Genomic DNA, 24,359 nt, shown 5'->3' with positions numbered 1-24,359 from the left:
CCTTTCTTATTTTTTTCATTTAGAAAATAAGTATTAATAAAAAAACTTAAATTAAGGAATCGCCTTCAATCAATGGAAATGAAAAGACTGTTAAAGTTTAATTACTTTATAAGTAAAATGAAAGTAATTTCTATAAATAATAAAGATGAATATATCGTGTGTGTGTTGGCGGTCTATACACCATTCCACTTGACCTATAGCTTCGAAATTTGGCACATTTGTATTTAGAGGGTTTGAAGATGTACCTCAGCGCATTTCTTTTTTAAAATTTTGATTAGAATTATGTTTTTTCCGCGATAACTTCAGAAAATATTATAGCAAAAATATAAATTTCAAATTGTTTCAAAATAAAAATAAAAATTTCAATGACACGAATTTAATAGTCGTGGAAATTTTTCCCCAAATTTTGGCTTTTTTTTTTTTTTTGTTTAACAGTAGATTACCTTGTTGCCTTGAAATTCAAAATTTTTTTCAATGTTTTATCAATATTTAATCTCGTGATTTTCTTCCATAGTTGATAGCTAAAGAATAACGCTTTTGTTTAAAAATCTTTTTAGTTTATAAGATTTATAAAAAAGTTAAATTCAGAAGACGGATGAACCGGACATTTCTATTTTTAATAGTACTATGATGTTAAATGACTGGTCTCCATTAGATAAATTCCACAATAAAGAGAATACAAGTAAGACAATTAAAATAACACGACTAAATCTGTCACAGTTTGGCAGAATTATTTACATGAAGTTATATCTAAACGATTTAAATAGCAATAAATATAAAAAATATCACTGTCGAATCAGTGGGTTGCCAAAGGCGCCTAGTTATAATAATAAAGAAATTTAATCATGAAATCTACTTCTGTCAATGAAAATGAAACAACTCATAACAATTAATTTTAAATATGAATTAAAATTATAAAACCGATTTAAGAAATAGAAGTCAATTTGTATGAAACGCATCTTTATAAACGATTCAAATTTGTTACCTAGCAGTAATAAAACAATACAATCACAAAGTAACAATCATGAAATATCTGTATGATCATTTTGGATTATACTGCATTGCATAAAATTCAGAATTTGCTCATAAATTAGCTTTTTTTTTAAACGTAGGTATTCAGTCCGAAATCATGACTATTGGGCAAAGAAGAATGTCCCACATGTGAAACCTTTACCGTTTCTGGGATCATTACTGGACAACATGCGAAAAGTAAGTATCAAATGCTAGAAAAGATTTTATTGCCAGTTTTTCTTCAAAATTTACAGAAAGATTTATATCTGGAAGATAATGGAATTAATTGCAGAAATTCTAAATTATGCTTGATTTTACATATCCGCAATAAATGTAATTAGAAATTTTCCTTTTCTCTTATATATTAGCTAAAATTATTTTCTAGCTCCAACCTCAGCTATACTAATGGAAAGCAAAAAATTAAAATCTTGATTTTAATCAGAATATATGTTTAGAACGTGTTAAATCTAATGTCGAAGTAAAAAGACCCTCCTTTGATTACAGGACGAATGTTTTTTTCGGGGTAGGGGGAGGATGTTTTTCAGCTCAAATATTACCCTCATAAAGTGACCACAGTTCAAAATCTCGACATCAGTGCCAAAATATCCTTCGTGTTGTTTCAGAATGTGATATTAACTAGATAAGATACCTAGTTTCCAATTAACAAAAAAATTAAAATGAAATCCTACAGTTCGCTTTTGTGAATTTTACATTTGAAGTGATCTGAATACAATCATTGTTGAAAGAAGTCCGTTATTTCTATTTTTCGAACTGTTGAATATGATCTCAAAGGTGATAGAAAGATTCTATGTTTATGGTAGCGATCGGCTTTCGCAATGGAAAGTCTTGCTCACGTGATATACGTCACCTAAGTTTATTTTTGGAATTGATGACGTATCACAAAGGTAAAAATAAAGAGATTTTTTTTTTTTTTTTTGCGTGATCATTTGAAAGAGAAAATATATAAAGAACGTTTTTGACACAAAATACAGAATGAAAATGTCATGAATTAGTATTAAAAGTACTAACTATTTTAGTTCAGAATTTGCCCTGGAAATCAACGGGTTGTTCAAAATAGACATACATGCTTTTTGGAAGCTCATTTCACCGCCAGTCATTATTGAAATAGGAAATGCATCGGGCGATTTTTGAATAAGCGTGGAAAGAGAGAAAGACATATGACATCAAATAGCAGCATCCACCCACGTTTCCTCTTTAAGTATCTTTTTAAAAAGCAGGACTCATTAACCTTCTGACTGCGTAATTCTTTAAAATCACTATTTAGATGCAATGTTTGCAAATAAGTTCAAATGTTTTTCAGACAAAATGAACTGATACTATATGTTACACAATAATAATGTGAAATAATAAAAATTTGTAATTGTAAAAATAAACACTCTAAACTGCGAAAAACGCGGGAGGCAACAGAAAATGTACTAAACGCCAACCCGCGGAAATCGCGGGATAAGCTGCTGGAGGGTTAAGAAAATCATAAATTTTGAAATAAGCAACAACAAAAAAGTTCTTTTAATTGTTTTACCACCAAAATATACTCTTATATTCGTCTAAAATAGCATTATAAAATGCATTGTTTAATAAAATGAATATCTGAAGGGCTTAGAGGAATAAATATTTTTTTCTCTCAAAACGATTTTATAATTATACTTAAATTTATTTCAAATGTTCCAGGTGTCTTCATTATTGAAGAAATTTCATAAAATTGATGAGGGATATTTCAGTTAAACATTAAAAGAAAACTGGGTATGTATTTTATGTTTCGAGTTTTTTTAGATATTCAAAAGATAATTTTAGTTAAGAAAAACACAAAATTTTTATAAGAATAGAGTTTGTACCCATAAATATATTTCAAAATATATAAATTGGAATTGGAATCATACCCAGTTTTGTTCCAAATCAGTTTATATAAGATAGTATGGAAAAAAATAGTAGAAAAAATAAAAACTAACTCATCTAGAATATTTTAAAAGTTTTAAAAATTAAATATTTTTCAAAAATAATATTCTTTGTTTTAAAGAGTTTTTTTAAAGATATTTTATACATAATATTTTAATACATAAAAACTGTCAATTATTTAAGTGAATAATTCGCAAAACTGCTTAATATTGTCCGCCGTTTTCTTAACCAGTTTTTTACATTTTACTAATACCTTTAATTTTTTATACGAAATAATTTTTAGCCACCTCCTCATAAGTAGAGGATACCCCGTACAAACAATATTTACCAAAAATGCTTATTTCTGTTTTTCTTTACTATTTCTTTCTATTTCTTCAGTAATTCAATATATTTTCTGTAGATATATTCCGAATCTGCCCAGGTGTTTCCCGATCAATTTTTAACGACAAATATTTAGCAACTGCGCGCTTTAATAGACAGAATTTTGCAAATGAATTCTAGAATACTTAGAATATGCCAATAAAAATATATACTATAATTATCCGCAACCTAGCATAGTATTATTTTGTTGATTTCTTTTATTTTAAATAGATATATGTATTTAATCACAAAAAAATTATCGAAAACAGTTAAAAACTTTTTAATGCTTTAATCTGTCTTTGCCGCTTTACCAGATTCCATAACGAATATTTCTTTTGAATGAGTTATTGCTTATGTATATCTTTGAAATAACCATGTCAAAAACCTTTCCCATTTGTTAATGATTCTTTCAAGTATAACTTTCATAGCGTATGCCTGTTCCCCCGCCTTCCATTAAGCTATTTTATTAGCATCATTAGCATTTGATTTGTTAGGTTGATGTTCTATATTGAAGCTACACAAAGGCTTTGGCCTCAAAATTCTTATTCGTGATCTGATGACGTGGGAGACATCTGAGCTGGTTGTCCATTAACCAAATTCCACACCACGCTGACTAGAGGATGATATTTTGGATCATGCTATATTCGTGGTGAAAAAAACAGTTTAAAACACTTGTGGTGAATTGCATATAAGCCAGTAACAGCGCTTCTACTCGAACAGCTGTTTTGGCATAATCGGATCGTTACTGGACTGCTGACCCAAAGGTCCCAGGTTCTATCCTCACGCGTCCCATAGCTCTTCACACTATATAAGGCAGAATGTTAGAACTTGAACTTCTTAATTTGTTGCGTAGTTATTTTTTGGGTAATCAATACTCATTTAGAAAGAATTTCACAAAATTTTCTTAAAAGTTAAAAATTAATTGAAATGTTAGATTACTCTCCTGAATAACTTTGAAGCAATTGATTACATAAAAACCATTTTTCCTAATACTTTAAAATTCAATAAATTATCTTTTCAATTGTAGTAATTTTATTTCTTTAAAATTTTTCTATTCTTAGTAAATTTTTTCAATCTTACTGATTTTAATGAATTTCTAAAATATTTTTATGTTTGATGATACTACTTTTCATTGTTTTAATATATGATTTTAAACTCAGTCGCTAGCGACAGTATTAAATGCATTTTTGCGTACTTGTTATCATTCCTCTAATTAACATTAAATTTTTAAATAATATTTTTGGCTAAAGATAAGAACTTCCATTTATTTTTTAATTAATACTTTTTAATTATAATATAATTAATAATTTATACTATTAATTATCTTATTATTATTATATAATATCAATTACAGTTATAATTATATATATATATATATATATATATATATATATATATATATATATATATATATATATATATATATATATATATATATAATTATAATAAATATAATATTTATAAAATTTTATTATTATTATTATATAATATTAATAATTCACTTTAATTTGCATTTATTTTAATGCAAACAACTATTGTTGATTAAACAATAAATATTTTACCATATTTGGGAGATTTCCATAGGGAGATTTTTAAATAATTACTGAATCCTTTACAGAATGAGTTTAAATGTTTGCGTTAAAAAAAATAAGCTACTACATTTGCAATGCAAAATTATGCTTTTTTTTTTGTCTTAATATCTAAAAGTTATTTTTTTTATTGTAGCCTTTTCAAGATGTCGAATATGAGAGATACATGAAACTGGGCCGTGTATATGGGTATGTAATTATTTTAAATACTTCTGTTTGCAACATTGAACTCGCATGTGATATCATGTTGCCTTTTTCTAAATAAATGCATTCTTATTCAGTCATTATGAAGGCAACAATCCATTGCTGTCCGTTGGAGACCCAGTCCTTCTGAGGGATATTCTAGTCAAGGATTTTGCCTATTTCATTAACAGAAGGGTATGAAAATTCAATTTATTAAATATATATTATTTTTTGTCATTTTTCAATTGTCTGAAATGAGCACTGTTGTATTAGAAATTGTTAAGATTCAGAGAACTTAAATTGGATACAAATTTTTGCAGAAATAATAATAAAGTGTTATTTTTTTATGGATGTTATTAAATTCTATGAAGTTTCATAATTTAGATGACCTGTAACAGAGATATATGGCTGATGTTATCGCCAAGCATTATTACAAATTTATAATTTTTATTAGGATCTTTAAACTAGATAAAAGGGTAAAACAACTTCAGTAAGTGGTAGTGTAAGCATTTCAGTTTGAAAAATTGGTTCTGCATTCCTCCCTTCAGGTAAGATAAAACTATAAAAATGCAGGACGAAATGGTCAGTTGCCCTGAGGGCCAGGATAGTCACTCATTTACTTCAATTAAACTTTCATTACTTTTATCTCTTTGACCTCGGACTTTTTATAAAGAGAAAAAAAAATACAAAAAAAAAGTGATAAAGCATGTGAAATAACGACGAAATTAATCATGCATTCCCAAACAAGAAAAATGAACATCGATATGTATGCATTCAAGAATTCATTTGTGCCTTTCCCACTTTAATATTTAATTAATTCTTAAGATATACATGTTTTAATGGTGAAAATTAAAATAATTTGTATCAATGATTTCGGGAATATTTATTGTATAAAACAATAAATTTATTTTAAATAGTGATTTATTTTTATACCATCTTAAAGAGCCTCCCATCTTATTTTTTAAATGATTCGAATTTCACTGTGGTACAATTAACTCTGCAAAATTAATTTCAAAAGCAATTAAAACAATTAAATAAAAATAAATTTACTGTTTCATAAATATTTAAAAAAATTACCTTTTCAGTGACCTTAATTCCATTTAAATAGAATTTGCTTCTCTCATTTTAATATATTTTTCAGATCTTATTTTATATACAACTAGCCGCCTTTGGCGACCAGCCGGTTCGCCAATCTTAATGTTCGTTAAAATTTTAATAATTAAATATTTTATGCAATTTCTACTTTAATAGCTTCTTCATCAAAATATTTTAAAACTTCAAATTTTGATAGTCATATAATTTACTCATAATATTATAAAGGCCTTCCGTCATAACGTAATATGTATCTCTCTAATTTTCTGTTAGCTCCCGTAGAATTTATGCTTTAAATTAAAGTGGAAATGATTAATCTGCAATTAATATAATAATATTTTTTACTGAAACAAAGCATTTTTTTTATAATCTGATTACTGAAAATAGAGTGAGAGTTTATAATACTCAGCGTTTAAACTTTATGGGCACTAAAGAATATTTTTTTAAATTTATGTAATATCTCAAGAGTGTGGTCAACAATATTTTCTGAGATTCATTATGAGCAGATCGATTCATTAACAATGTTTAAATTTAAATGCATCAAACACTAAGAAAATAAAACGAATCGTTTAAAATAAACGGTTGAAAACGGTAGAATTTATGCTTTAAATTAAAGTGGAAAGAATTTATCTTCAATTAATATAATAATATTTTTTACTGAAACAAAGCATTTTTTTTATAATCTGATTACTGAAAATAGAGTCACTCAGCGTTTAAACTTTATGGGCACTAAAGAATATCTTTTTTAATTTATGTAATATCTCAAGAGTTGGTCAACAAAATTTTCTTAGATTCATTATGAGCAGATCGATTCATCAACAATGTTTAAATTTAAATGCATCAAACACTAAGAAAATAAAACGAATCGTTTAAAATAAACGGTTGAAAACAGGTTTTAAAAAAACTACTTAAAAAACGTTGTACTTAAAACTATAAGCATATACATGTTGTCATGGCAACAATCAGAACAGAATGCGCATGCGTGAATTTTCTTCGCCGGTTACGTAACGCAAATACGTGATTTTTTCTACGCCAGTTGGGGTAACGCTATGCGGATTAGAAATTTTTAATTTCCTTTATTCTGTTTTATTTTAATTCAAAAGTACTTCAGAATGAATCTGAAAGATTGATTCATTAACAATGTTTAATTTTAAATGCATCAAACATTAAGAAAATAAACAGAACCGATTGAAATAATCCGCCGAAAAATTTTAACCCTAGCCTCATTACTGTTGGGAGAAAAAAAAAACTGAAGCCTTTCTCGTTTGGCGCTGGGGATAATGGAAGATTTTTTTGGCGGAAAAGTTGGCGGTGGGGAAAATGGAAGATTTTTTTGGCGGGAAAGTTAGTTTTTAATTAATAATTAAAATTCTAATTAAAAATTCGAAAAAAGAAACCTCAGGTGCACATTCCCAACCTCCAAAGTATACATGTACCAAATTTGGTAGCTGTATGTCAAACGGTCTGGCCTGTAGAGCGCCAACACACACACACACACATTGAGCTTTATTATAAGTATAGATATAGATATATGGTTATATTTTTTTTATTTTTGAAGAACAAGAATACGTAATAAAAACTGTTGCCAGAACACATTAGCAGAATTCTAGAAGAACACAAAAAGAAAGTTTAAAAGCAGACGATTCTCAATTTATATTAGAAATAATTATATTTATATGGCTTGCTTTCATATTTTTATTAATGGAAAATTAATTATTTATTTAGTTGCCTAAAAATATTCATTAAAACTTTTCTAATATTTCCATATTCGTGAGCAATATTTCAAGTATTTCTATAACAAATATGGAGGAAATTAGATAATGTCGAGTTTTAAAAATCGGTTGGTTCATTTGATATTCTCGTTTTAATTAAAAACTATTTTGGATGATAAAAGAATTTTTTGTTTGCTAATAGTTTATACAAACTATATTTTACTTTAAAAGTATAAGATATGTGAGAAATTTACTCCTTTATAACACAGGATGTATCAGTTAGTATATATATATTTTTAAAAAATGAATAAATTATTTTTTTAGACAAAAGTCAGAATACACTTTTTTATAGTAATAAATTAAGTTTTAATGAAATACCTATTTCGTATTCCAAACATTTAATCCCTCAGCAGGGATCATTCTTCTGAATTCTAATTATCTTTGGAAGTGAGAGTTACCGTTATAGAGAGATCTCATTTTCTTAGTTTTATAAGTGAAACATTTAATTTGAACAAAGTGAATAATAAACTATAACTTCAGACATTTTCTTTATGTACATATACATCATAAATCTTTAAATTGTTATGCATTTTTTGTAATATGCAATATAATAGAAATGCAGTGAAGTACTATAAACTTGGTTGCCATTTTATAATGCAATCAAGTGTTAATCTAGTGTTTTTTATGCTTATTAATTTATTATTATTTCATATTTGAGATTCCTTCGGGATTCATCAGAGACTTTTATAACAAACTAAAAATGTATTCAGATAACAAAATACCTCTGAAAAAATTGCAAACTACATGACTAAAATGTTAAATTGATTAGAAGGAAGACAATGAACAATTATTTTTAAAATACATTATTTTGATCAAAATTGGTGCTTTTATCAGATGACCTTTTGCTAAAATGAGTTGGAATAAATTTCTTTAAGCCACACATTTTCCTTGAAAAAAGAATTCAATTAGAAATTAAACTAATTTTCATGTTTTTAGAAGAGTTCAAATTATATTTATGACAGTTGATTTGAAATTTAATACTCGGTTAATAACAGGGAAGTGTATTATTCTGTAGGTCAAGCAAAAGGCTTAACGGCATTTATAAATCTGTAAATCAGCTCAAGTAGCAACGCCTGGAGAAACGAACTAACTGTTCGGACACTTTGGATAATTCAAGATGTACTACGCTTTCACAAATCAAATCGGGAAATCTTAAGTATTCTATTAATTATTTGTATTATAGGCGTTAAATTATTCAAAGCAATTTTTGAGAGCTCCTACATTTGACCTGCACAATGATTATAATGCGCTATTTTTTCACAATGATAACATTAATAATTCATAATTCGCTTAAAATATTAGTGCTGTTTGCAGTTATATGAACTTTCTGAAATACAAATGAACTACATAAAAATTATTACTGATTTTTCTTTTTATACTGTTTTATTTAATTGTTTCACTAAGCATTCATTATATTTAAGTTTCACTAAATTCCTGATGCACAAAAAAATTGAAATTTTGCTTATTTGTATGTTATCCAATAATAATACACTATTTCAATATTTTTAGAGCTTTATTCTCTTAATCGATTCATATAATTAAATTTTGATTCCATGCTAGGTTTATTCTCTACCAGATCTCTTGAATTATCGCGTTTACATGTCTCTGAAAGAATAGACCGATAGACAATCAACCAGAGATGGCATGCAATTTGATAGCTGTTTATACTATAGTAATATAACAGTAAATCTATGTACCGAATTTTATCTATCTAACTCTCTTCGTATTGCAGTTATCATGATAATTTATATTTAAACAGTCGGACAGATGGACTTCCTTTGAATAAATTTTACTCAAAATATGATATAAATCTGCAAATTTGATGTAAAGGCAGTATACCAAATATCAACCTTTTAACTCAAATCGCTTTTGAGTTATCTTTGTCAGACAGACGGACATTTTTCAAAAAATGTGTTGTTCGAACTCAGAGAAACGTGGAGATTCGTCAAAATCTCGAATTTGTTGACGATTATTATATTTTCTCTATACTACATATATGAGGAAGTAAAAATGAGTAGTAATATTTAAAATTGTGGAATTCCTTAGTTTAGAGTTATAGTTTAATATTTTATATTACCATTATTTTGTGCTTTTAGCAAGTTGAATTCGGAGACAAAGTAGTGGACAACATGCTTACCGCCATACGTGGAGAAGACTGGAAACGAATTCGAAGTATCGTCACTCCTACTTTTACCACTGGAAAGATAAAGAAAGTAAATTTTGAATCATATTTTTATAAAACAAAATTCTTTTTATAGCATTATTATTTTATCTAAAAACATTTTTTAGAAAATCTTTCACATTCGTTTTCATGAACTTCGAAACATTTTCAACATGAACTTGATTGATTGGTATTCCGTTTCAAACGCGAATGTTATTTTGGAACGAGCGTAATTATGAGCTGCGATTGTATGGTTAAAGGGACATCTGAGTGAAATAAAAGAACTTCAAGAAGACATTAAAATGCGTCCATCCCAATACAGGCACATCTTCAGTTTAAGCGAGTCTCGAACCGTGAATCTTTGAATTCAACTATCACAGGATATCTATCACAATAAATCTAAAAGCAAGTATAATTGAATGGTGAAAAAAGAAATGTATATAGTTCCTCCTTCGTTGATAGGCCTAATGGGAAAATAGTTTCGATTATCACCTCGAAGGAATAACTTACCCAAAGTTTTTAAAGAAAAAAAAAATATTTTGCCATGTAATCAGTGGCGGTTTGCTTTTTAGAACTCTAAAATTGCAGTACCTCTCAAATTACTTTTTCAAATCTTTTTAAAAACTTGTTTAATCAATTTTCCACGTTAAAAGCTCGAACAACGGAAATAGATAAAAAAATATTTAGAAAAAGAAAGAAGACAGAAAATAATGAAATGATAAAATTATCAAGAGATGCATTAGTTGATATTGCACGGAAGAAGCCAGCAAGAGTAGCCAGCTCAAGAAGGTATCAAAATTTGCACACCAACCATGGTTGCGCCTGAGCTGAAACTGAAAACGGAAGATCCTGTCCATTGAATTTAACCATGAGTAAACTGTTCTAGGAGCAAACCAGGCTTGGTGATACTTTTTTGTCTCCTTCCATTATCCTTCTTCTTGCTCTTTTGATTTATTCGCTTTCTCTCTTAGCTTGTAGTTGTTTCAATTTCGCTTCTCCGTTCTCTAACAGAAACTCACCTTCTTTTATATATATATATTAAAAGTCATTCATTTGAAAAAAGATATGGCGATAACTTTCTCAAATACAATAACATTTTTTGGTCTGTTTAAAAGTAAACCTTTCATTAGAAACTTCACTTATTTTGTCGGAATTAGTTACCCTTCGTAACCCCAGATGGCTGCGCATTCCCGCTGTCTTGAAAGTTATGCAGAAAAGATTTCTTGTTTGCTTGGCCATCAAAAAGAGTAGACGTTCACGTGGAGTGTGAGCGATCAGTAGCTCGCGAGAAAAAGCAGAGAAAATTTATTTTAACCATCATGTGGAAACCAGCGAGTTTCTTGTGAAATTAGTAGTTTATGAAGAAAATATTTTTTATTGTTTTTAAGAAATATTCGTAACCGTGATATGGAATAGATTATCGGAAATTATATAAAAATAAGATGTGGCTCGAGGTGCAGTAAATGGATGACTAGTCAAGAAAACTGTTTCCTGCTTGTCCTTGCGTCCTATTTTTTGGTATGTGCTCACGATCAGTACAGAAATACTTCGCTAGGGAAATTCCCCCTATATAATTATTTGGTCTTGTGATTTTTTTTTTCACCACTGCACACTTCACATTTCTTATCCAACGAGCCATTACAATTTATAATATTTAATTAATGCAAAAAGTCTTCTAATTTAGCGAAATTTTTCATTTTCTTTTCAGTTTAGCGATATTTTTTTAGCTCGCGAATAATTTACCTTGTAATTATTCTATTTTAGGCATTTGATTTTACTGTATAGCATTTTGCTTTTTACTGAAAATACTGACTGCGGTATGTTTATAAAATTAGAAGAAAAAGCACGGCCTTATTTTCTTCAGAATTTAACTTATACCAAAACAGCATGCCTTAAAAGTGTATCGATATTTAAATGAGTTTTCATCATTATACATTAATAAATTATACTTTAAGCCAGATTATTTTAAAATTCAAGTAACCTTGCAATTATGAAAGAAAAAATGCATAATTATTTTCTTTGATTTCTATTGAACTTGAAAACCATATTTCATTTTTTACACTTTTAGATCCTTGGTAAACAGAAAATGTATGTGAGAAAATATCTTAACTCTTCATCTTATTCATATTTAAAGTTGATTCTTTTCAGATGCTGCCCATTTTCAAGGATTGTACCGAAGCACTGATAAACAATTTCAAGACTTCTGCAAAAGAAGGAAAAGAAGTTGATGTGAAAAGGTTGTTCCCTATTATTATATAACTAAAACTTGATTTTTTTAGATATTTTAAAATGTGTGTTTTTGTTTGCTAATTATTGTTTCGTTTTAATACTATTCTTAAACTGATGATGCACTTGCACATTATTTGTTAGCATTGGGGAATGGTTCATGTTTTGCATCATAACGAAGAAATCCTTCTGGTAAAGAATATTTGCTGACATATTTTTTGTTAGTATTTTACTATTGCGTATTTAATTTTGTTGGAAGCCCTAGAGCGCATCTTTTTCAGATCTGATATAATCACTTGCACCAATGGGCTGTGAACCGATGAAAAATTCACCATAAACCAAACTGATAATGGAATTAAAATCAATCCAAACATTGCGTTTTAGATTATCTTTTTATTTTACGTGATTTCGGATACTTTACAATGTTTCTTTACTTGATAATTTCATCAGTGATCTTGCCGGTGCCTGGCGAAGGGGTAGCATGTCTTCTCCGTGATCTGAGTGTCCCAGGTTCGAGTCCTGGTTCAGGCATGGTTGTTTGGGGGGCGTGTAGATGAGCTGCTCTGTAAAAAGAGGTTGTGCAGACGAATGTGTGTGTCATCTTTATATGAACTAGATGCCAGATCTTTGCTCTCCAGTGCTCAGGGGCCTTGCCCTCAAAAGCAACTGAACACTCGGCTTAAATCACTGTGATAAATTTTGTGATTACAAGAGTGGCTCTGCAACAAATTTTGGTTTCAATCGTTCTGGAAAAATATGTTTCAGATATTATTAACCGTATGCCAGAGATTGATCGCCAAAAAAATTCACCGAAGATCACACGATAGATTCAGTAAAAATCCTAAATCCACGACAAAAGTCATTATTTCGTAACTATTATACGCCAATACCATGCAAGGCGTTCTCTGAGATAACAACTTTATTAGAAAATAAGCGAGAAAGTTTTGAGAAGTCCACTCCTGCTGGTTCTTATATCTTTTTCTTCCTTCTAGAATGTACAGTGCTTTCTCCATGGATGTTATTGCAAACTCTGCTTTCTCCACCAAGATCGACTCACTCAACGATCCGAACAATCAATTCGTCCAGGTTGCCAAGACCGTTTTCGGCGAAGAAGCTACTTTTTTTAAGAAGATAATATTTCTACTTTTCTGTAAGCCGCACTACATTGTTTCTTTTTCTTTTTTTTTTAATATTTTTTTTTCTCTTTGCACAAATTTATGTAAAAGTTGAATCATGTGATTAATTTTTGCATTAATGTATTTCTTTAATTACTATTTATTTTGAATTTTCTAGTTTATTTAGTAAAGTTTTTGATTATAAAGGAAGCACGTTCGATTGACTTTTTTAAAATTTTAATGAAAAAAAAATGGAAAATAAAACGGAAATTAAATTCAGAATATCTAAAAAAAAACATGTATGAATTTTACATGTTGGTTCATCTGGCTGTATATTCTACCTAGAAATGTAACCACATGTTGCTACATCAAAGGGCGAAAAGCACAGAAAAAAGGAAATAATTAAGATACAAGACCTAAATGTGATTTTATTAGCTCACAATAATTAAAGGAAGCACGTTCGATTGATTTTTTTAAAATTTTAATGAAAAAAATTGGAAAATAAAACTGAAATTAAATTTAGAATATTTAAAAAAACATGTATGAATTTCACATGTTGGTTCATCTGGTTGTATATTCTACCTAGAAATGTAACCACATGTTGCTACATCAAAGGGCGAAAAGCACAGAAAAAAGGAAATAATTAAGATACAAGACCTGAATGTGATTTTATAAGCGCACAATAATGCAACGATGAGTATTAATAAAAAATCACTGTTTTGTTATTACAGAATATATGGAAAACCCAAATGTATTTTTTTGAATGAAATCTTGTTTTTCTCGAGAAAAGTTTAGATACGTATTACATATGAATATTTTTCAATCCTACCTACATATGAACCGCTCATTAAATACAAAAAAAGATCGTGAATCTAGTTAGTTTAACATGTTATTCGAAACAATCTGCTATATTACAGTATTCATTTTATAGTTTATCTATCATTGCTTCTCTTTGTACAAGATTTTCAGTACCGTTGATACCCATTTCTTGAACTGCATAGATTGTAGTTTCTCGCCACAATTTTCTTCTGATTTGACGAATCAACTTATGAAGTTTATTTATGACGTTTTGAACTTTTCTTTTCTTAATATAGCCGAATCGTGTCTTCTCGATAACAATAAAGACGAATGCATGTGTGTGTATGTTGGTTCTCTACAGCCCTAGAGCTATTGAATTTGGCCCAGCTATACTTTGGAGTGTGGAGACGTGCACCTTAGAGCAATTTTTTAAAAATTTTAATTAAGTAAAAATAAAACTGAATTCTGACGTTTTTCTGCGATAATTTCCAAAAATATTATTGCACAAGAATAAGTTTTACAACACTTGAAAATTTAAAAAAATATTATTACTAATTTATAAATCGGGCTCATTTTTTCTGAATTTTGAGCGATTATCTGAAAAAAAAATTTTTTTGCTTGATTTCCAAAAATGGATCACATTATAACTTTGAAATTCAAATTGTTTTCATCGTTTCCTCAAGTATTTGATCGTGTGATGTTTTTTTTAATTGTTAATAGTTAAAGAGGAAGGATTCTGTTTAATATTTATTTTTAAAAAAATAATAATTTAAAATTTAAAAAAAAATTTAAAAAATTATTTAAAAATTTAAAAAATTAAAAAAAAATTATTACTAATTAATAAATCGGGCTCATTTGTTCTAAATTTTTAGCGATTATCTGAAAAAAAAATTTCTTTGCTTGATTTCCAACAATGGATCACATTATAACTTTGAAACTCAAATTGTTTTCATTGTTTCATCAAGTATTTGATCTTGTGATGTTTTTTTAATTGTTAATAGTTAAAGAGAAAGGACTCTGTTTAATATTTGATTAATTTATAAGAGACAAATGTAAAAGTTAAAATGCCATAGAATTTTGAAGATAGATGAACTAGACACGTTTCTAACACCTAATGATTTCGTGGGGCTAATTTCCATTAGAAAAATTCGTATTGACAATGAACAGAGCGAATGTAAGGGAATTTAATGAAAGTAACACGATTTTAATCTCTGACAATTCGACTGTATCACGACATGAATTTATATCTAAACGATTCTACTGAAATCAAATTCAACCAATATTCAATTCCGCGAAACAGTTTGGCTGCCAAAATTCCTGGTACATAACATAACGCCATCCTGTGCCCCCGGTACCTATAACACTAAGTTATCTAACCAGTTGGATGAGCACAAGATGGAAGGAAAAAAAAAAAAAAAAAGAAAGAAAGAAAATGTTGGTAGAAAGAAAGAGACGACAGACCATCCAGGGTTCTCCAGAGAGAATCCCAACGGTGTCAAATCCTACACGACTGTATTTAATTTTTTGGTGACGTAATAACCGAATAGAGGGGACAAGGATACTTAAACAAATGGTCACTATGGGCTCAACTTACAGGGAAACGAGATTACTAACTGAAAAAACTGATAAATTACATTGAGAACATCTATATCATATGTATAAGCATATAAATTATCACTGAAAGGTCAGAAATCTGTAACGTCCTTCTGAGTCCTGTGGTTTTGATTTCCCTCGTCAGAACTGCACTTTTGAGGGACTTTTGAAGTTATAATTTCGGCTGATTTTGATAAGTGGCATTTTGGTCTCAGCTATTGTGTTGTCTTGAAGAGGTCTTGGTATTTATGAATATGGTTTACTATGGAGTGGATCTTGCCGCGTGAAAGGGTATTCGATGCAACTCTCCTGTACCATTCTTCCTCGAGACTTGTTTCTGGCTTCCTCATGTGCCATGAGAGAGTTAGTAGGCATTCGGTGGCATAGTGAATTGGGGATCCTATCTCCCCACAGCTACAATAAGGAGAGTTGGCCAGGTGGAATCTGTGTAGGTATGTCGTGAATGGGCCGTGTCCAGTGAAGAAAAGGACATCCGCTCTGTTCCAGTTGGTCGTGTAGAGAGAAACTTTCGGTATTATGTTGAATGTGGAGCGGCCTGTTTCGCCTTCTTCCCATTCCTTTTGCCATCTTGTCATCATATCGGTTTGGAGGATGTTCTTCAGATGACATCTTGGAAGCTTCATTACATTCCGATCTTGATTAGCATTAGCCGCTGTTTTGGCTAGTTTGTCCGCCGCTTCATTCCCTTCATAGCCTACATGTGCCTTGATCCATGAAATTTTAATGTGAGGATTTGCAAGAAGAAGGGTGAATGTATCTCTTGCTAATTGGCTATTAGATTTTGGTGAACTTGAGGCTTGTATACTTGCTTTATTGTCGACGTAAATTGTGATGGGATCTGATGTAGGAAGAGAGGTTGCGTATTTGACTGCTCTATTGAGTGCTAGTAATTCAGCTTGGAAGACCGTATTTTCTTTCAATAGGCTGGTTGACCACTGGTGTATAACCACTGCATCCTGCACAACACAAAATGCAGCCCCAACTCCTGCTGAGGTCTTTGATCCATCGGTATAGATCCCGAGTATTAAATTCTGAGATCCACCATCCTCCAACGAAATTTGATGTGCTTGGAGATGTTTGGAAGGATGTGACGTCCATCCCGTAGCTCTGTGTTCATATTCGTATGAGCTGATGTGTGGCATATCATGTACGATTCCACGAAGTCTATACAGTTCAGTCATTCTTGCCATCATCTGAAGCTTCAGATGAAGTGGTGGCAAGCCAAGGATAACCTGAAGTGCTGCGGTAGGCGTGGTCTTGTATGCTCCCGTAATTGCTAGCAGAAAGCCTCTTTGGATGGAAGAGAGCTTTCTTGCTAATCTAACCGTTGGGTGGAGGCACCAAACTCCTGCTCCGTGTGCAAGCATCCTTTCAATGACTGTCTTGTACAAAATTTTTCTGTGTCGAAGTGTTATTCCCCAGGATTTGCCAGCTATTTTGAGAAAATTGAATTGTTGTTGTTGCGCTTTCAATGCTAAATGCTTGAGGTGGGTATTCCAATTCAATTTATCATCAATATGGACACCTAGGTATTTAATGGCGTGAGTCTGCTTTATTCTTTCTCCCTGCCAATAGATTCTGGGTCCTGCTACCCATTTACTAAACAGAATAAAGTTGGATTTCTCCGTGGACACTTCTAGATTGTTTATGTCAGCCCAGGATACGAATTGTGCTATTGATTCTTGAGTATTTTGTCTTAGATTTTCTTTTGTTTTGGCTTTAATGACCAGAACAAAATCATCGGCGAATGCTTGGATAGTTGTATGGGCAGGCCAGATTTTACTAAGCAGATCGTTCGCCACCAAGTTCCACAGAGCTGAACCACTGCACGATCCTTGGGGGCAGCCTTGCTTCTGTTCTCTTATGGCCCAGCCTTCTTGAGTGTTGAGGATTATTTTTCTGGCATGTAGCAAGTTTTCAAAGATGTTTCTTAAATTTTGGGGACATTGGAGTTTATCTAGATATTTAACTATTGAATGGTGTTGGATATTATCAAATGCCCCTTTGATGTCCACTGAAAGTACCAGAATATTGTCTTTTTCCCTTTTTCCATCATAAATTTTTTCTACAAGCTTTTTAAGAGCAGCATCTATAGATTTTCCTTCACGGAATCCAAACTGGTTATTGTTGATGAGTTTATTTGATTCTAGAAAATAAATAAGACGTTGTGTGAGTAATTTTTCTAGAACTTTTCCTATAGTAGGTAAGAGAGCTATTGGTCTGTATGACGTGGCTAGTTTAGGGTCTAAAAAATTCCTGGTACAGAGTAATAGAAAATAAAACAGATATAATTTAGATTTTATATAGCATTTAAGCCACTTATGCTATTCACATTTGTTTATAAAAATGCTAATCTGACGGTCAAATAGTCTAGCCTTTAATGTACCAACACACAAACACACGCATACATCTTTATTAGTAGTAAAAATTGACACCTTGTATGAGCGTCTTTCTATATAGATTTCAATTTTAAACACATCAGTTTCATTTATTTTGTTCATATTTATCAATTTAGTTTTATTTTTACGTGTTTAGTTTTTATTTTAGTTTGCAATTGAATTACGTTAACTCTTTGTTTAAATAATTGTATTTTCTTTTATTGCATTTTTTTTTCCGGTTGAAAAGTTTTATGTCCTGGAGTGTTGAAATTTTTCAAAATTCCAGTCTTCGCTTCGGAAGCTTCGAAATTTTTTAAGGATATTACCCTTAGGATTATAGAAGAGCGAAAAAAAACAGGACAGGTAACTAATTATGCGTATTCAGATATTTATTATTTTTTTCATATTTCGTTTTCATCAAATGAAATCCTGACATATATTATTACTTTTTCATGGAATATTAAAATTTTAGTACATTCAATATCCTGTCTTTTGGTGTAAAAGACATCACTTTATCAAACTAGTAAATGTAAGTGTGAAATGCACAAACTTTTAGTTGACTTATTATTAAATATTGCACTGATCACGATCTTCATTGTAAACTGCTCGACTGCACAAAGCTCATTCGGCCTATAATCAATGAAATTAATTCTATTTTGAACTGTTCTCTGCGATACTTCTCCAATTTATGCAGTGAATCCATTGATCTTAGATCTTCCTCTAGAACATTTTTCTATTCCTTTACCAAGGGATAGAAAAGAAAGATTTTCAAGGGGCGTGCTGAATTCGTGAATGATTAAGGAGACCTACCTATCTCAATAATACTATCCAATGATGTCATAGATAATATAGGCATGTTCTTGCATTCTGTTTCACAGGGGAGAAACAGAATTGAGCAATCGTAATGAACTTTTTGACTATTTAATCTTTAATAATTTTGCTAATAATTGGTGAGCAATATTTTATTTGATTTTCTTTAATTTATGATCCAATATGCACATATTATGAATGAAAATTCTAATATCGGTTGTTTCTAAAATTTCACAGGAATAATTTTTGTTAACCTTTTTCAATTAAAGTTTCAGTTCTTTCTTTTAAAGTCAGTTTCAATAAATAGTCAAAAAAATTTCCTCAAAAGTATCAAAATTAACTGATATTAAATCTTCCTGCCATTTAAAAGATTTTTTTATCCAACCTGTTAATGGTAACCGTGTATTCCACTGATACTTTTTTTGAATATTAGAAATATGAATTTTAGATTTCAACATTCGCTTTAGTGAAATGCAATCTCGATCAAATTTTTGTGTTAATCTTTAATAATACATTTTTAATTCCATTTCATGTGTAAAATTTGAATAAACAAGTTAAGTAAGAAGATATCTTTTCGGTAGAGAAATTGTAGAATTATTTATAAGATATTAAATTAGTTAGTGATATAATTCTTGTATTTCTCCTTCAGTTATATAATATGTATATATTGACAGTAGTGAATATTTTCTGAATTTTCAGGTGAGAAATGATTTTCTACAACTCCTAATGGATACGGCTAAAGAAGTTTCGGAAGATCAAAAACTAGAGACTTCTGAGAAAGATAAGGAAGATATAACATCAAATTATGAAGAAAGCAATGCAGGACATCAGATTTTCAAAGCAGTCACCACAAAAAGAAAGTATTTATATCAATAATTCTAGCCAACAAAATAGTAGTTGGAAGCTTATACATTAATCATTGGCAAAAATAATCAAGTTTTTGTTACAAAGAACCTATTATTGATTATTATCTTTATTTATTATTATTGATTGTTATGTTTATTTTATCGCTTCAGGCGATCAGCAGGTTCGCCAGGAATAATAATAATATTTGGTTTCAGCTAAATCGTTTCTTATAGCTTCATGTTTATGATTCCACCAAATTGTCTACCATTAAAACCATGTTATTTTAAGTATCTTAGTTAAGTTTTGTTTATCGGTATATGAACCTTTCTCACGGTGGAAGGCGCAAAACATCATAGCACAATTAAAACCGGTTAATCTATCTTCAAAATTTCGTGATATTGCAACTTCACATTTTTATTTGACTCCTAAACTACACAAATATTAAAGAGAATTCTCTTTTTTTTTTAGCTTTCATCTATGGAAGAAAATCACATGATTAAATATTTAATTAAAAATTGAATGCGTATTGAATTTCAGAGAAATAATGTTATCTATAGTTGGGAATCAGACAAAAGATACCTTTAAAAAGTTTCAATAACTCAGAAAAAATTACAACGGTTATTAAATTGATATAATCAAAAAGTGTAAAATTATTTTTTGTTCAGTAATATATTTGGATGTTTCAAGAAAACCCCCGCAAAATTCAGCTTAATTTTTAATTAATTAAAATTTTAAAAAATCAATCCGCGTTGCACATTCCTGACCTCTATGTGCGAAATTTACTAGATGCAAGTCAAACGGTCTGAAATGTAGAGCACCAACACATACACACACACATTCATCTGTATTATTAAGATAGATTATCGTAATTTTGCAGTTGACCCCTGATATGTGATTCAAACGTAAATGCCAGTTGTTGTTAATATCTAAAATATCAATATTCCTTTCTTACTGAAAAGGTTTTGGAATCTCATGCAATAAAGTGAACCCAGACTCTTGCGATGCACGTCTAGAGCGCTGTACCGATAATCGCCATTCTCTTAATATGTATTCCCTTTAATTTACTATAGGGAAAAAAAGTTATGTCATAATATAATGACTAGCAATATAAAATTAGATGCTAAATGCAATGCTCAATTTCTTTTAACGGTTTTTACATTAAAGTTAGGTTACTTTTCTTGGACATTTTTCTAACACTGCACGACATGAAAATATAATTAGAATATTTCTAAATAAGCTTAATGGGTTTATTTTTTCCTATCAATTGATATAGATTCTGTATATCTAAATTATTAGGATTTAATCACTCAGTGGAACTATTCAGTCCACCCATAACCACCCAATCAATACACACGTTCAGCTACTTCCTGTCTTATTGTATAACCACAGCTGATATCATTGGGCAAAGATTTTAACAAAAATGTAAATTTATTATTAATGCTGAGAAGATAGATCTTATCTCTCAAAGGTGGAAATATTTTTATTCTTCTTCTCAAAAACCTTGTACTATTTATGAAAGACTTTTATACTTGTTTATTCTAACATTATCAAAAAGTTAATAATAAAAAAAAACTTGATCAAGGAAAATCAAATAACTGGCTCGAATATCTTTTTGTTATTTGTTGGTATGTTTTCTTTCTTGGTGAATATATTTAATTCTCATAACCAGTGTTACTGTATTGATAGAAAAATATTCAAAGATATTATTGAAGGAAAATAAGAAAGATGACATTGTTTCAAATGAAGAAAACAAGCGAAACATTTAAACCTAAATAAAACTCTCTGATCCTGTCTCCTAGTAGTATTCATATCAAACGTTTAATACTTTGAGTTGCAACTTCTGTTTGCCGTGATATAAAATTTGAAATTTTAAATTCTGAAACAGTGACTTCATAACCATGAAATATTTTCACAGAGCTTTCGATAGACGAGTTAGTCGCCCAAAGTGTGATCTTTTTCATTGCGGGACATGATACGACGGCTTCCACTCTAGCTTTCGCTACTTATTTCCTCGCCCTCCATCAAGACATCCAAGACAGACTTCGAGCAGAAGTGGACTCTGCAATCGAAGACAATGACGTACGTCTCCATCTTTCTAATTATTAATGCATCTGTGTGAATTTGTGCAGTTATGAATGTGTAAATTATTTTTTGTTTATAAAGACAATAAATCGGATGATAAACATTTCATACAAATTTAATACATTATTTTGTTTGATAATTAAGTCCTGAAAACTCTTTGTTTCTTAACTTTTAGAGAAGAGAGCAGTTGAGTTCATGATTACAATCTAATAATGTGTAGGAAATAATCTAGTAATGTGTAGGAAAACATTATGAAAGCATCCTCTTTTTGGATATTTAAATAATAATGAATTTACGAGTGAAATGTCATTTAATATCAAGTTTCCATTTTTCACTTATTTGTAAAATATTAAAAAGCTTCTCCTGTTGACTCATTGTTCAGTAATAAATTTCCGATATTTTTGTTTTTATTTTTTTAGGGACAGCTGACTTACGAATCTATACAAAGCATGAAATATCTTGACAATATTATTTCTGAAACTCTGCGAATTTATCCTGTAGCTATAAGGTAAATTGGTTTGTTTTTGTAGTTCTTTAATCTCTTGTTTGATGTAACATTTGTCGTCTTTATCACTAGTCATCTCAGGAGACTAGCTGGTTTTTCGCAAATATCGGTTACATTTAAAACCAGATAAATCGTTTTTATAACTTCATATTCGCTATTCCGACAAATAGTCTGACATTAAATCCGCGTTGTTTTAATTATCATAGTTAAGTTATGTTTGTGTTATCGTGTTAAGTTATGTTAACTTAACATGGTGACGGCGTCCTGGCATAGGGGTAGCGCGTCTGTCCCGTGATCTGTGTGTCCTGGGTTCCAGTCCCGGTTTGGGCATGATTGTTTTTCCGTTGTTCTATCTAAGAGATGTGTGAATGTGACCTCCTGTAAAAAGGGATTGTGCAAGCGAATGAGTGATGCGTGTTTAGTAAAGTCGTACTCTTCGCCCTAGTTGGCGCTGCTATAAAAACAAGAGACACTCCATCCCCAGGCATAAAATCGCTGTCTTCGTATCAGCGGGCTTGTCCGTGGCAAGTGCCATAAGGAACAACAACTTGTATCGTGGTTCTAATTGGAGACAATCCCATTTTATTACAGCGCCATTAAAAATTTAATTTATGGTTCATCTATTTTCTAAATTTTGCGATATTGTAATTTCACTTTTTTATATGTATTGTAAACTAATCAGATATGGAAGAGAATCTTTCTTCTTTAGTGTTCAACAATAAAATAGAATCACGTGATTAAATATTTAACTAAACAATGAAAATGATTTGAAATTCCAAGGCAATAATGTAATCTTGTTACTGAAAAGCAGGCCAAAATTCAAGATTTAAAAATTGCCAAATTCAGGAAAACTTCACACGATTATTAAATCGGTATCATAAAAAAGTCATTTTTTAAAAAAAATTTAGAACGGTATAAAATTTATTTTTCTACCATAATATTTTCGAAAGTTATTGCAGAAAAACGCCAAAATTCAACTTAATTTTTAATACTTAAAATACTAGTAACAATCCCTCTCCCAAATACGCCTTCTTAAGTGTGTATGTTCCCTCCCTCCAAAATATAAGTGTCAAATTTAATAGTTATAGACCAAATGGTGTTGAGACTACACAGTCTCAACACACACAATCACACATTCATCTTTATTATTAGTATAGATATAGATAAGTAGAGAAGTATTGTAGTTTTGTCAAGTCAATGTCACGGCCTCGCAAGATACCTACCTATATGTACTAAATATTTCCTTCTTTTATTTTTACTTGTGATATACTTAATGGAATTGCAGGGATTAGTGGATGTGACATTGGTATCCTTAAACATTGAAAAATGAAATATCTTCACTTAGTATTAACGAATCAAATACCTGCATTTCCTAATTCATATTCCAGATTAGAGCGTCATGCTGAATCCGACTATAAATTACGAGACACAGGAATCACTATTCCAAAAGGCATGATTGTCTCTATTCCAGTATTTGCCATTCACAGAGATCCCAAGCTTTGGCCTGACCCAGAGCTATACAATCCGGACAGGTGAGTATTTTTTATGAATATTAATATTTGTTGCATTTGCAAAATTGTGATATTTAAATGAAAGAAACATTAGAAAACTGAAACGTTGAAGTAATTAAATACAATATTAACAACATATACAATAGAAAAAGGAATTGTTGGTGATTTGTTGTTATTTAATGATTCATTTCTTTGTAAAGGACTTGAATAACATGTTGTTTTACCACGTTGTGTGTGCAACGTATATAGCTTTTCTATAGGCGTACTTACAAATCTATCACTAAAATTCTCCAATATATCCCAGATTTAAAAAATTGTGCAGCTTCGTGTTAATAACATCCTGCATGATTTATCACAAAAAAAAAAAAAAAAAAAACAGATGATAGACATCT

The 24,359-nt window shown here is 30.1% G+C and overlaps 1 protein-coding gene across 2 annotated transcripts in view; it reads left to right on the top strand.

Moving 5' to 3' along the window:
- Positions 1–24,359, top strand: part of LOC129990245 (cytochrome P450 3A8-like) — a 40,062-nt gene that overhangs the window by 10,615 nt on the left and 5,088 nt on the right. The window contains exons 1-12 of one of the 2 annotated variants that reach the window (XM_056098140.1): positions 1,172–1,209; positions 2,701–2,772; positions 5,011–5,063; positions 5,156–5,252; positions 10,018–10,134; positions 12,231–12,319; positions 13,301–13,458; positions 18,461–18,576; positions 19,723–19,879; positions 21,785–21,948; positions 22,371–22,459; positions 23,845–23,988. In XM_056098140.1, the coding sequence (XP_055954115.1) occupies positions 5,041–5,063; positions 5,156–5,252; positions 10,018–10,134; positions 12,231–12,319; positions 13,301–13,458; positions 18,461–18,576; positions 19,723–19,879; positions 21,785–21,948; positions 22,371–22,459; positions 23,845–23,988 (1,154 nt within the window). In that variant the 5' untranslated portion in view covers positions 1,172–1,209; positions 2,701–2,772; positions 5,011–5,040. Of the gene's footprint in view, positions 1–1,112; positions 1,210–2,700; positions 2,773–5,010; positions 5,064–5,155; positions 5,253–10,017; positions 10,135–12,230; positions 12,320–13,300; positions 13,459–18,460; positions 18,577–19,722; positions 19,880–21,784; positions 21,949–22,370; positions 22,460–23,844; positions 23,989–24,359 lie in introns of those variants that run through there. The other variant, XM_056098139.1, reaches the window with a different exon arrangement.

Source organism: Argiope bruennichi, chromosome 2 (genome assembly GCF_947563725.1).
Source record: "Argiope bruennichi chromosome 2, qqArgBrue1.1, whole genome shotgun sequence".
Lineage (NCBI taxonomy): Eukaryota > Metazoa > Arthropoda > Arachnida > Araneae > Araneidae > Argiope > Argiope bruennichi.
Note: the sequence above shows the minus strand (reverse complement) of the source record. Positions and strands in the feature narration are given on the sequence as shown.